Raw genomic sequence first — 14,157 nt, forward strand, 5'->3', positions numbered from 1 at the left:
TGAGAGTATGGCGATGTAGTATGTTTGCTCCTGACAGCCAGAGAGTGGTCTCCTGTAATAAAATCATACCCTCCAAGCAATGCACAGCTATTGTGTGCTTTGAAATGGAGTATAAACAAAACAATACCTTAAGAAAAATGCTTAAACTGCACCTTTGCTACCGATTTTCCAAAACATTTTTTTGGGGATGATATAGCTTGTAAAGATTATTTCACGTTATCATAGCTGTGTGTAGTTGAACCCAGGCCTCTCTCTACCAAAGATTCTTTATCGCTGGCTCTATCTTCGCCTTCTGTGGTGCAGCTGCATGAAAACAACCACAGAGAACAGAGAAAAGGGACTAACACGACAAGCTGTTTTGTGGACACTTTAGTGAGCAAATTGCAAAGTAAGCCATAGCACATATTGAAATGAACCGAATATTGTGTACGTCGCAGCGGATTTAGCCTGGATCTACTTATCGTTTTTAAAGCTTTTATCGTTACTAATTTCACTTAATATTATAAAAAAAAATATCTATGTATGCAATCAAATAAAGCATAATTATGAAGCAGAGAAACCCAAATTCATCAATACATTTGTATTAAATATTGGCTTAATGGAATTATAGTCGGAGCAGAAATACATAACCAAGAGGAACATTCACATTTCAAGATGGCCGTAACATTTAACGCATCCGTGATGGCATTGTGCCATGAAGTTTCTATTCTATTTCTCTGTGGGCTGGAGCTGCTTCTGCCAGGTGTTTTGGTCACGTTACTCGCCAGGCAGTAAGGGCTTTACATGATCCAGAGATCGGCCGTCTTGTGACCGAAGATGCCCCCGTCCGTCGCAGCCTGCTGCCTCTTATGCCTGGGGACTCTCCTGTTGTGTATGCAGCCGGGGCAGGCGACCCGCAGGGGGCGCTCCAAAAAACCCAATGTGGTTCTGATACTGACAGACGACCAGGATGTATACCTGGGGGGCATGGTAACTACACAGGAAGGAGTGGTGTAACTGCACGGGGAATACGTTTTTTAGATGGTGTAATATTACATGTATAGTTGCGGTAAATGCTAACGAGGGTTCTTTATTGGGCAAGAGCAGTGTACTGTTTGTAACTACACAGTAGGACGGCTTAACCGTGAATCAGGTATATGGCGAAAATGTTAACTGCACTGTTGGGCAGTATTGCTTTGCATTGCCTCGTCGTGGGTAGTAATGGCTATATAAATACAATTTCTCTACAATGTATGTGACATACCTGACAGCTATGATGGTACTTGCAGTGTGACGACGTACGGCGTTCACATGTTTTAACTTAAACACTTTTTCGGAAGTAGTTGAACAAGAATACTGGTGCATTACCACCAGTCACGTATTGGCTCTGATTTCTGACACTTGAAGGTCTATGTTCAAAATAAAAGTAGCACAGCTACAGGTACTAGAATGTAATTGGAAAAACAACTGCATGCAGTATTTTTAGTGACCTGCTGGTATCTGGTCTAGTTGTGCCAACCACTCCCACCCCACAGCATTACAATATTGACAGAATACATGTTGACATATCTGAAGTTATCCTATATCATGATATGTGTGTGTGTGTGTGTGTGTGTACACACTTTAGTTGTCTTTGGAAAGAAAGAAAAAAAAAAAGAAAAAATATATATATATATATATATATATATATATATATATATATATATATATATATATATATATATATATATATATATATATATATATATATATATATATATATATATATATATATATATATATATATATATATATATATATATATATATATATATATATATATATATCCTGATAGCTTTTTGCAACATTCTTAACACGGAGATCGCAACGTGTTCCGAATCAATAGTGAGTTTCTCAACAATTTTTTTTAAAAAAAATTTGCACTGTGACGCTTACACTTTTGTATTTCCCAATACCACTGTAAACCTGCGAGACACTGGTGCAAGCTCACCAATGTCTTTTTGATTTCTATATGTGGTAGATGACTGCCTACGTTTATAATGAAAGTAGCAAAACTACAAGTACCAGAATGTACTGAGAAACATGACTGCAATACACTGCAGACATATGACAGCTATATCTGTAGGTGGTCTGTGAATGGCTTAGACACTTCCTTTCTTTGGAGAGGTGGAAAACATTTTGATTAAGTTTGTCCTGGTATTTTATGTAAGATTTGTAGCACATACTTAAAAATAGGTAAAGTCGGTTAACTGCATTGTAGGGACTTGGAATTCCACTAGTGCAGGCACGTTAAGGCCGGTTGTGCTAGCTGCATATTGGATGGGTCATGATACATGTATTTTATGGCTTGCTTTAAACAAATAATGCTAATATTGCAGATTCTGTGCCAGATGATTTAGGGGGCTTGTTAACAAAACAAGTCCTAAGTCACTCATCTTTTACTATTTATAGTATTTCCTAGTTAGGTGTAATGCATGCACACCTGTGGTAGTCCCACAATGATCATTTTAATGTCCTCAGATTTTATTTTTATCACATAGAGTACTACACGTTCTGACTTAGTGGCATCCTGCATCCTGCTAATAATTGGACCACCAAGATCGCCTAGTTTTAAAGTTTTTGTTAAGCGTTCTGCCTTGTGAACTTTGCATGGATACGGAGAACAAACATGAACAAATAATTTTTTGTACTCTCCGTGGTAGTTTAGAGAATATGATTTTATTTGTTTTTCTCGTGTAATAGTATTTTAAGTCTTGTTGGCACCATGGGTGGGAGATTATTCCTTCTCAAGTTAGCAACCCTTCAAACCTTATACCCATCTACTTAAGGAAAATACCAAAACACATTACCTTTTGGATTACAATAAACCATGACTGTTCAGTACTTTAAATCCGTGTGTCGTTCTTAGTTCTCTACAAGAGAACGTTAGCTAATCTCTTGCACACAGCAACCTACTTCACAATAATATCACCAAACAACAGAATTATTTAAACAAAGATGGCTGACATATTTTCTCATGAATATAACTAGAATGGTTCTGTCGGGTAGAGCAAGCATAAGTAAAAAGATGCTGTTAATGCTGTTTTAAAATTACGTCCTCTGACACACAACCATACTTAATGAATAAGGCATGGAGAAAACAATTGCTTTTTTACAAAAAAAGGATTTATCCCGGAATTACTTCATTCAATGATAAATACAATTTGATAATATGGACTGTCAAGGATAATACAAAATACAAGGGGGTGACAAATGTGCAAGGAACTTAAGTGATGAACAATATATACAGTGCAAACATATACATATGTACAAGTGAGGATAGGCCAGATAGTTATTTCGAAAACAAAGATTTCTATCTGTTCAAGTATAGAATCCTGTTCATGCTGGACCTAGTGTAAAGCGTCGACGTTTCGACCCTGTGGTGCCCCAGTTGGTGGTCACGGCGGGTCTTTCTCAAGACAGGTAGGAAAGTGGTTGACAGTCTGAAAATTAAACGGAAACTGTGTGTCATGGAGGCGCTAGGTACATTTAGGCAGAAGAATGCACCTGTAGGGTTGTGATTACTCACCCTACTGAAGGACTGGTATTGAGCCTGGAAGTTGATGTGGAGGAGCAATGGCCTGGTATCTGTGGAACAGGAGCAATCCTGAATTAATTGAGGATTTATACGAAGTAGCCGCTATGTGACTATATTGGGCGGAGTGGATTCTAACGCCCGGTGAGAGTCCGGTGTGTATTAAGTTAAATTAAAGGCAGTACATGCCGAGACCGCTAGGTTTCAAGGTAAACCAAGAATCCAGTGATTATGTGGCGTGTGTAATCGGTTGCGGTGGGCGGTGTGCCTAATGCTAATGATTTGTGAAGCATGAGATATCGTAGTTGGAATTGGAATTTTTTTTTAAAAACGGCGCGAGGGATGTGAAAGCATCTGGACACGCAGTGTAAAATGCCACAGTGTACTGTGAGTGTGGTATTAAGAATTGAATTTATTTAAAAACGGCGTGAAGGGCGTGTAAGCATCTGGACACGAAGTATAGAAATGCCACGGTGTACTGTGAATGCGGCATCCAAGGACGGCCTGTGGCCAATATGTTAGCATTGCATGTTAAAATTAGGATGCGAGAATATCTGGCCGATTTCCTGGTTGTGCCACTGGGAAGCTGTTGTGTACAGTGCCGCGTTCCGGTGTTCAAGCTGCTGCCCATGAAGCTGTAAAGGCCGTGTTGTAATCTCGGGAATGTGACGAATTCAAACCGGTGCCGTGTTGAAGTTTTACTGTGCAAGCCGACTGTTCGCATAAGGCCAGAGTCAGAGCATTGGGAGGGAGGGGTGAGGGGGGGTAAAGCAGACCATGACAAAAAATATGTGGAAAAGGCCGCTTTTTATTGGAACAGGTGCGCATCACATATTAAATAAACCTCGGCAAAAAGCCTTCCAAAACTAAACCTCACTAAATACGTAACATCCCTAACCCCGCCCCTCCCCTAAAATTTCATGACCCCGCCCCCACCCATACAATACAACATTTCAAACATTACAAAAACATTACATCACCATATCAACCAGTATAACCTATAAATACAAGCCCTCCGTGTAACCAAACTAAAAACGACCAACCTATCCTTTCCCTGTCGATAACACAACTTACCCATTAATCAACAAACCTCTGCCAAAAACTGCACAAAAACAAATAGACCCCGCCACCCAGAAAGGCGGGGAGGAAAACTACCCCCCTTTCTGCCCCCCCAATAGGAAAAAAGGCCGAACAATTCTTCACTTCTGCACATTCAAACATCTGGCCAAAACTTCTCTTAACTCCAACAAATACAGGTCCATCCCCAATTTAGATAAATGGACTCCATCATCCCGGAAAAACTCAACAGACTCAAAACGGATATCCCTGTGGGACACTCTTCAAAACCCAATTGACGGCAAAACCTGGAAATCTCAGAATTCACCTTCTTCCTGGCCCTGTCAATCGCTCTAGGATTCACTGCCCCTCTCCAGATCCTTCGCGGAACCAATTCTGTCTATAAAACATGGCAACCAGACCAGCGCTCTTTAATGAAAGATAACTCCCTCTTAATTGCCCGCAACAAAATCACTTCTTTTACCCCACAAAGATCATTCTCTCCAAGGTGTATAATTAGAATGTCCGGACAGCAACCACTCACCATTGCCTTATTTAAACATGGAATGAGTTCCCTCCAAAAGCATACCCCCTTTTCCTTTCCACACAATATTAAACATTTTATCATTAAATCCCAATAACGTTCCAAAAAACCTTTGAGCCGCCTGAACCCAGGCCCATTTGACGAACGAATGCCCCACTATCCAAACTGTCACTTCTCGAGATTGGGGCCCAGCTACTGAACCTGTAAAAGAAAAAACAATGAATACTCAAGACAAAGGGGATGACGTATGCGCCTCCCCCGCGTTGCCCCGCACATAACGCTGAAAACAATTAGAAGACCAGCGCCCTAGCCGCATGATGTCCCTTTGAGTCCACCCTCTATTATGCGCTTCTGTGGCTGCACCAATCCTAAAAGAGTGCGTTCCATATTGCTCCCTATCCAAACCAATCTGCTGCAGAGCTTTACGCAACACCATGCGCAGCTGATACGCTGTAACCGACGACCCGTTGGTGCTGCAGAAAAACAGGGTCGCAATCATCACCCCCTGACAGTGTCCGCCAGCGGCGAGCCAAACGCAATGGTCAGGTAACCTTCGGGGACCGAGCTTCCAACCACACCCCTTTCCCCAACTTCCTCTGATCCGTCTTAGAACTAGAAAGCCAAACGTGCACACCCTCATCTGATAAAAACACTTCTCACCAGTAAATCCCCTTTCTGGATTTGGAACCCAACAACTCCGAGACCCTAAAGGCCCCGAAAAACATGAAAGCCATCAACATGGAAAACAAACAAGCTTCAAAATCATCTCTGCAAACTAAGGGAAGCGCCTCCAATAACCAGGCCAAGGCCTGCCATGATCAGGGAGCCCTGGACAACTGAGTACCTCCCCGCTCCCTCGCCCAACCTTCAAGCATTCTCTTGCCAATTTCGCCAGCCGAAGGAGAGTAACCCCAAAAGAGTTTTCCCATAAAAGAGATACCTGCCAACTTCCCAGCAATGGTCACCTGTGACAGGCCCTTCTCTATGAGATCCAGAATGAACTGTATCACATCCTCGGAACCCAGCTTCTTCACGCCTGCATGCACCAGATTCTAAAAACTCCTTCCATGCCAGAGAATATGCTGTACGCGTGGACAGAGACAAAGAACCTACTACCAGCTGTAATACCCGACGTTGCCTACGTACCACAGATGTGTCGGCATTGGTGTTGGCGTCCTATCCGCCTCCTTGGCCAGTCCACGGAATCTCCCCCACTGCGAACGAGACAAAGCATCAGCTATGTCATTGTCCACACCGGGGATGTGCAAGGCTCGAAAGGTAATGTCATGCTTCAAGCAGCCAAGTACAAAAACTCTCATTAGTTTCAAGATCTGCTCATCTCTAGCTGACTGTCGGTTAACTATCTCCAGTACTGCCATGTTATCAACCCGGAACAAGATCTTTTTGTGTGCCAGCTCATCCCCCCCCCCAAAGGGTCAATCCCACCAACAATGGAGCTCCAGAAATGTTATGCTCCTCCCACCAATCAACCAATCTTCTGGCCATTTTTCAGCACACCACCTTGCATTCCAGTACAAGCCAAAACCGTCACTGCCCGAAGCATCCGAAAAATTTTCACATCCCACTGAAAATCCTCATCTCTGACTAGTGGCACACCGTTAAATGAAGTGAGGAAAAAGAACCACATCCGCAAATCCTCCTTGACACCCGCTAACAAGCGAACACAGTGGTGAGGCAAATGCTGACCAGCCAAAGACCTGCCTAATCTTCTACAAAAAGTCCTCCCTGCTCTCACCACCCTGCAAGCAAAATTAAGATGTCCCAGCAACACCTGAATCTCCTTCACCTTCACTTTCTGTTTTGATAGCATACAGTCCAGCAAGTCCAGCATTTTCACTTTTTTGTCATCTGGCAAGCGAGCCCGCATTGCCACGGAATCAATTTCAAAACCCAAAAAGGATAACACTGTGGAAGGACCCATTGTTTTTTCCGGAGCCAAAGGCACACCCATCTCCTCCATGAGCCCATGGAAAGTGTCCAGAGCTGTCTGGCACTCCGCGGAGCCCCAGGAACCCACGAAAAAGAAATCATCAAAATAGTGACTCACCAGCGTATGACCCGAGTGGTGCGTGAAATGCCACTGCAGAAAGGTGCTGAAACATTCAAATAATTTATAAAAAAAGAGGAAGGAACCCACACTTCATTGTATTTCACACCATTCAATTTTGGATGAAAGGATAAACAAAACTTAATATGTTTATCAAGGCGATTATTTACGCCGTTTTATTCATCAATTTTGTGAAAAAAGCAACTTTTGGTGGATATTATTTATGTCAAGAGAAATACCACTGCTATTTACGTACTGACCAAAAAAGTCGTGATGCCTAATCTTTACAACACAAAACATGAATCAAAATACATAAACAATATGGAGACATATAACTAGTATAAATAATTTACAAAAAAAGTGATAACATTTCAAAAAGAAGGGAAAGTTGTCAAAGTATTTTTCAGTAACATCAATATAAGCATTTAAGCACACATACATTTAATCACAAAATCAATATTTTAACACCACGCAGCCTTCCACTGAGTCTGCGTGAAAACAAATAACCTCTCGGTAGAAATGTTTTTAGGCTATGAATTCCTAAGTATTTTATCTGTATTTGAAAACTTAGGACTTGATCCTGTTCGCCTACGCGTTTCGAGTTTGGGGGATTTCTTCGCAAACTCTCTTCAGGGCAAAATGAATTCTTTCCCCTGTTCCTTAACCTCTGGGGACTTGAGGTAAGTTCAGTTCATCCAAAACACTTAGATGGATTTGTCGACTCTGTGCGCTTTCTGGATGTAAGGCAAGGAGGGAACCAGTTGTTCGCTGCGGTTTTCTGTTTTGAATTATAGGTTTTTACTGCTGTGACACTCGTTTTTCACATACAATCATAGAAATCTTTTCAGCCATTCAAAGTTGTGGAGGTGGGCAGTTCGCAATGGCTTCCAAACCGCCTTAGTTTCCGGAGAATCCCGGAATGGGCCGGTTCCCCTTTCAAGCTTCCATCAGATTCCGTGATTCTATTTTCTGGTTTGGCAGCGTGTTCCACTTCCTCATTCCATCACATGGAGTGACAACATTCAAATAAAGCACACGACCTGGAGCAACCCATCGGTAATGCTTTGTCCACGTACCATTTTCCCTCAAAATGGATACCCAGAAGATCCAATCATCTGGATGGACTGGAAGCAACCGAAATGCAGACTTAATATCACATTTTGCCATCTCTGCAGTTGCGCCCGCGGTCACAAGTGACATGGCCACGTCAACCGAGGAATAGAAAACCGAGGCAGCCTCCTCATTAATGAAATCATTCACTGAAGACCCCTCAGGCCATGACAAATGCTGAATTAGCCTGTACTGCCCTTGCTCTTTCTTAGGCACCACTCGAATAGGTGAAATTATCAAATTGTGGATCGGCCAGTCATCAAAAGGGCCTGCCATCCGTCCTTCACGCACTTCTTTGCTCAGTTTTTCTTGCACCACCCCACTATGCTCAGATGCTGACTTCAAGTTATCCGCCCATTGTCTCTGCCTTGGACCCAGATAACCTAAATGAAAACCATATTGAAAACCTTCCAAAAGCTTCAGTTTTACTTCTTCATCCTCATACTCCTGCAAAGCCCGTTGTAGCTGTGACAGCCTAACTGGTGTAAGAGCCCTTTGGCCCAGAGCCCTGCGCCCATCTACCTCCCCGACCCCCTGAAACTGATGTGATTGGCCAGAAGTACCTGCACCTGTCTGAGTCCCTTGCTGGCTAGCTGGAGGTTTGGGCCCCCAACACTTAACAAGGGGGTGGCGCAACCGCAGCTAGAGCATTCGTGTCTGTACTTACAATATTCTCTAGTGCATAACCCCTTGTTGAAATCCCAGCACGCTCCATTTCCAGACTGTGTAGCTGAACTGCTTCCCACCCCACCCCGGGTGGGCTTGCCCTGAAAGGGCCGATAAATTAACGGCAAACCACTAGCTGTAAAAATGGTCTTGCCACCTTACACAGCCCCCAATGTATGCTGCCATAAATCTGTATCTAACTCCCCCCATTTTGCTTCTGGACCCCATGCCATCCTGGCCCTAAACTCTTCATCGTATTGGGCCCATGCCTAACCTCCTCCAGTAAGTTGCGCTTTCCTGATCACATCCATATATTTAAATATAGATACGCTGCGCTCCGGGAATTTCTCACAATATACGCTTGCATATATTAGGAAAGCTGCTACCAATTCTCAATAGTTAATGGAACTTTAGGGCGCTTAGCCAGTTCATACTCCTCCTCCTTAGAACCTTCCTTCGACCTGACCTCCTGGTGTAAAAGCTTCAATATCTCCACATACTCACCTTTCCAAATGCGCTCTTTTGTTGCCAACATTAAATGAGCGCCTAAAGGTTTGGTGACTCCCATGTAGGGTAGCTTTTTAATCTTTAATTCCTTACTATCAAGCGGCTCTTTAACACTCCCAGCTGCATCTGTGTTAGACCCACTCTCCACCTTACCTCCTGCTGCCCCAATTCTGTCATCAGTACCCACACCTGTATCTTTGACATATTCCTTTAAGCAATCTCCCCTCTACCCCCCCCCAACCCCTTCACTGCTGTCCCCACAGACGCCATTTTAGGTTTGACCTGTGTAACCTTGTTCTCACCTGGTTCTAAAGAAGCTGCTCTAGCGGACTCCGACCGCTGCGCTGAGAATTCCTGTGTATTCCTTTTCCGAGGAGCCCTCACTGATGAGCCGCACTCTTGTCTATCCCGAAACTGCTGTGCCACTACAGGAACCTGCAAAACACTATGCAACACATGAGAGGGCCCACCCCCCTCCAACTCTTGTACTTCTCCTTCCTCTGGGCTGTCATCATCATAATCAAGCAAAACCGGTTCCACCACCTGAAGCCCAGCATTCTCAAAGTCTACACCACGGGTCCTACCCGACACTGCATTACCAAAGTTAGATCTCACAGACTCCGAAAGTCCGACTGGGGGAATGTGTGACATTGATCCACATTCGGTCCATCACTTGTTGTTTTTGCAATTGCCGCCCTAAGTGCGCTGGGGATGCCCAGACGTGGGTCCCAGGCACTCCACACCACTTGGAGTCAAGCTAGCCGGGCTGATGAGAGGTGTTACCTCGAAACCGGTCCGGTCCTCGGATGCTTGATTCCGTTCTGGGAAGGACATGGCTTTTGTAGTTCGGACTGGACTGTTCCCATGGGGCAACAGGGTCAGAGCTGATTTGCATATCGCCATTGTCTAACCCAGGGTGGTGTGGAGTGCAAAAAAACGATGGATTTGGGCCCAGATCTTTTGACTGGGGGAATGTGTGACATTGATCCACATTCGGTCCATCACTTGTTGTTTTTGCAATTGCCGCCCTAAGTGCGCTGGGGATGCCCAGACGTGGGTCCCAGGCACTCCACACCACTTGGAGTCAAGCTAGCCGGGCTGATGAGAGGTGTTACCTCGAAACCGGTCCGGTCCTCGGATGCTTGATTCCGTTCTGGGAAGGACATGGCTTTTGTAGTTCGGACTGGACTGTTCCCATGGGGCAACAGGGTCAGAGCTGATTTGCATATCGCCATTGTCTAACCCAGGGTGGTGTGGAGTGCAAAAAAACGATGGATTTGGGCCCAGATCTTTTGACTGGGGGAATGTGTGACATTGATCCACATTCGGTCCATCACTTGTTGTTTTTGCAATTGCCGCCCTAAGTGCGCTGGGGATGCCCAGACGTGGGTCCCAGGCACTCCACACCACTTGGAGTCAAGCTAGCCGGGCTGATGAGAGGTGTTACCTCGAAACCGGTCCGGTCCTCGGATGCTTGATTCCGTTCTGGGAAGGACATGGCTTTTGTAGTTCGGACTGGACTGTTCCCATGGGGCAACAGGGTCAGAGCTGATTTGCATATCGCCATTGTCTAACCCAGGGTGGTGTGGAGTGCAAAAAAACGATGGATTTGGGCCCAGATCTTTTGACTGGGGGAATGTGTGACATTGATCCACATTCGGTCCATCACTTGTTGTTTTTGCAATTGCCGCCCTAAGTGCGCTGGGGATGCCCAGACGTGGGTCCCAGGCACTCCACACCACTTGGAGTCAAGCTAGCCGGGCTGATGAGAGGTGTTACCTCGAAACCGGTCCGGTCCTCGGATGCTTGATTCCGTTCTGGGAAGGACATGGCTTTTGTAGTTCGGACTGGACTGTTCCCATGGGGCAACAGGGTCAGAGCTGATTTGCATATCGCCATTGTCTAACCCAGGGTGGTGTGGAGTGCAAAAAAACGATGGATTTGGGCCCAGATCTTTTGACTGGGGGAATGTGTGACATTGATCCACATTCGGTCCATCACTTGTTGTTTTTTCCGAAAGTCCTCCTGGGCGGGAGTCGACTGTACTTGCCGGTACTCCCCCATACGCTGACTCTGTAGCTCCATAGCCGTCGGTAAGGCAGACCACCTAGACCTGCTAGTCATTGGGGCCAGTGAGGTCGCGCCTGACCTTCGTGTACTGACCGCGACGGGCTCCCTCGTTGGTACGGAAAGTGCCGCGCTAGGCTCTACCCTCACTTCACCTCAGCGAAACTGTGCCGTACAACGCCCTACCGAGTCCGGGCCGTTTCGCAGATCTGAGGCCTGAAAAGAAAAAGTTTGGACTGGTGTGCTGGGATCCCTAAAAACCAAAGCCGCCTCAGCCCCCTGCCATCGAGGAAATGCTGAACCAGTTGACCGCCTTCTCATCCGACCTGACTGTAAAGCCCTGCTCGTATCCCCCAACTGGGAATACCCACCTACCTCTTCATCCTCACTCCAATCCAACATAGCCGCGACTACTGCTGAAGCTGGACCCCTACTCTGAACCCCTTCTGCTGCACCTTTCCCTTCACCTCGCTTCTCTCCCCTACTCTTGTCAACATTAAGACTCCCCTTGAGCACCCTACCAGAAGACCGGTCATCTAAATCACGGCTCTGTAAACCTTCTGACCAAGAGGGAATAGTGTCTAAACCTTCCCAAGCCTGAACACTGCCTGCTGGTTCCAAATCCCTACCTAACTGAGGAAAAGAACTGGGAATGATATTACCCACACTCTCGCCTGCTGTAATGGACCATGAAACGGCTGACGTACCTCCAAATGTTTCCCTCTCCTCTGTCTGTCCCCAACCATAACAAGAAAAACCTCCCTTGCTGGAACCCCCTTCCCCCACTTGTGCCCACTCTCCATTTCCTTTAGAACTCCCTACCACGGAAAAAACGTCCCATTTAAAAGATGCTGGAGTAGAAAACAGTAATGGGCTGCCAACATTCCCATCATCAAAAAACTGTTTATCCCCCAAATCAATATTGGCTCCAAATGGCACCTCCTGTAACTCAGAGGACACCGCCTCACCAAATCTCCCTGGCTCAACTATGTCAACGCTTGCTGCCCCCCCCACATTAGCGCTCACTTGAAAATGCCCCGGAGCGTTAAAAGACGCAAAACCCGGCTCCCCGCCCGTTTCCCAGCCGCCCCGCCCCTCCCCCAACTGCTCAGAGCCCCTCCGCGCCACATGCAAAGGAACGCCCGCTCCCGACTCCGGCCGCCGCTCTAACGCGGTAAGCGAAGAGGAGCGCTTCTTGCTCCCTTTCCGGCCTCTACGCCTGCCAACATTCGGTGAGGCCCCAAAACTGACCACACGCTCCACAGAAAGGGCCTTCTCAGCAGCGCACACTGCAGCGTGGGACAACATTGCAACTTCTGCCACCATACGCGGAGGGTCGCGCGACGTGCTAGGAGCCTCCCCGCCCACAACAAGCCCTGCATTTGACGAGGTCGGTTTCCGAACACGGGACCAGCCCCTCACACTTACCGGAGTCGCCCGGCGCTTCTTCGGTGAAGAACAGGCTGCGACAGCAGCCGCGACGGCAGCCGAGGCCTGGCGCGGTGGGCACGCCGGCCCCCCACTGATCACCAAATCCATCCTCCTCGCTTCGGAGAGATGAAGAGCCTCCACAACCCTATAATCTTCCATCACCACAGTAAGACACCACTACGATATATAAAAGCTAAATGTAAAACGAAATAGCGCTAACTGTAAACGCCTAACAAACCACCACAAACAATTTCTGCGTAAGCTCCCAGCCACCAGGTCACCAAACCTAAAATGGAGGCTGGGAGCAGGAGCCCAAAGCATTTATGCTTGGGCTCCATTTGGGCTACAAACTAGGACAAGCCCAAATACTAAAATGGCCAATGCTCCTGCATATACCTCCCCCCTTCACCACAGCCCCTCCCAAATCGCCCGGGGAGGGGGGGGACCTCCCTGCGGTCGGCTGCCCCCCCAATCCCCCTTGCGTGGTCGGTGGAACATGTCATCGTATTGGCAGTGATCTGATATGCTACGAAGAATCTGCGTTTTTATTTTAAGTCTTTTTGGCACCATGGGTGGGAGATTATTCCTTCTCAAGTTAGCAACCCTTCAAACCTTATACCCATCGACTTAAGGAAAATACCAAAACCCATTACCTTTTGGATTATGGATTACCATAAACAATGGCTGTTCAGTATTTTAAATCCATGCGTCGTCCTTAGTTCTCTACAAGAGAACGATAGCTAATCTCTCGCACACAGAAACCTACTTCACAATAATATCACCAAACAACATAATTATTTAAACCAAGCTTACTGACATATTTTCTCATGAGTCCCACATGCTATTCTGATGCTGCGCAGTATATTATTTCAAAACAAATGGGAAACACACTCACTAGGTTATGTTTGTAGTTCATTTGAAGTGTGCTATATCACATCACTTGCATCTGTAACGTTGGCACACGGTCATCGTTAAGTTTGCCACAGGCTGCTGAGACTGTGTGAGGACTGCATGCATTTCATCATCTTTTTCACGCTTGTAACATACTACAATCACACAGTATCCCAACTAACATACATGTCCTATTGTAAATACGCCGGACAGTCTGAGTACTACAATACCATTTTCAAAGTGCTTTCTGTTGTCAATTTTGTT

General features: G+C 45.8%; 1 protein-coding gene across 1 annotated transcript in view; it reads left to right on the plus strand.

The window, feature by feature from the left end:
• Positions 1-731: 731 nt before the first annotated feature.
• The window catches only part of GNS (glucosamine (N-acetyl)-6-sulfatase), a 230,871-nt gene continuing 217,445 nt past the window's right edge, over positions 732-14,157 (plus strand). Inside the window, exon 1 of the mRNA XM_086919043.1 lies at positions 732-969. Within this exon, the coding sequence (XP_086775169.1) occupies positions 817-969 (153 nt within the window). The 5' untranslated portion in view covers positions 732-816. The remainder of the gene's footprint in view (positions 970-14,157) is intronic.

Source organism: Lissotriton vulgaris, chromosome 1_1, assembly GCF_964263255.1.
Source record: "Lissotriton vulgaris chromosome 1_1, aLisVul1.2, whole genome shotgun sequence".
In the NCBI taxonomy this organism is placed as follows: Eukaryota; Metazoa; Chordata; class Amphibia; order Caudata; family Salamandridae; genus Lissotriton; species Lissotriton vulgaris.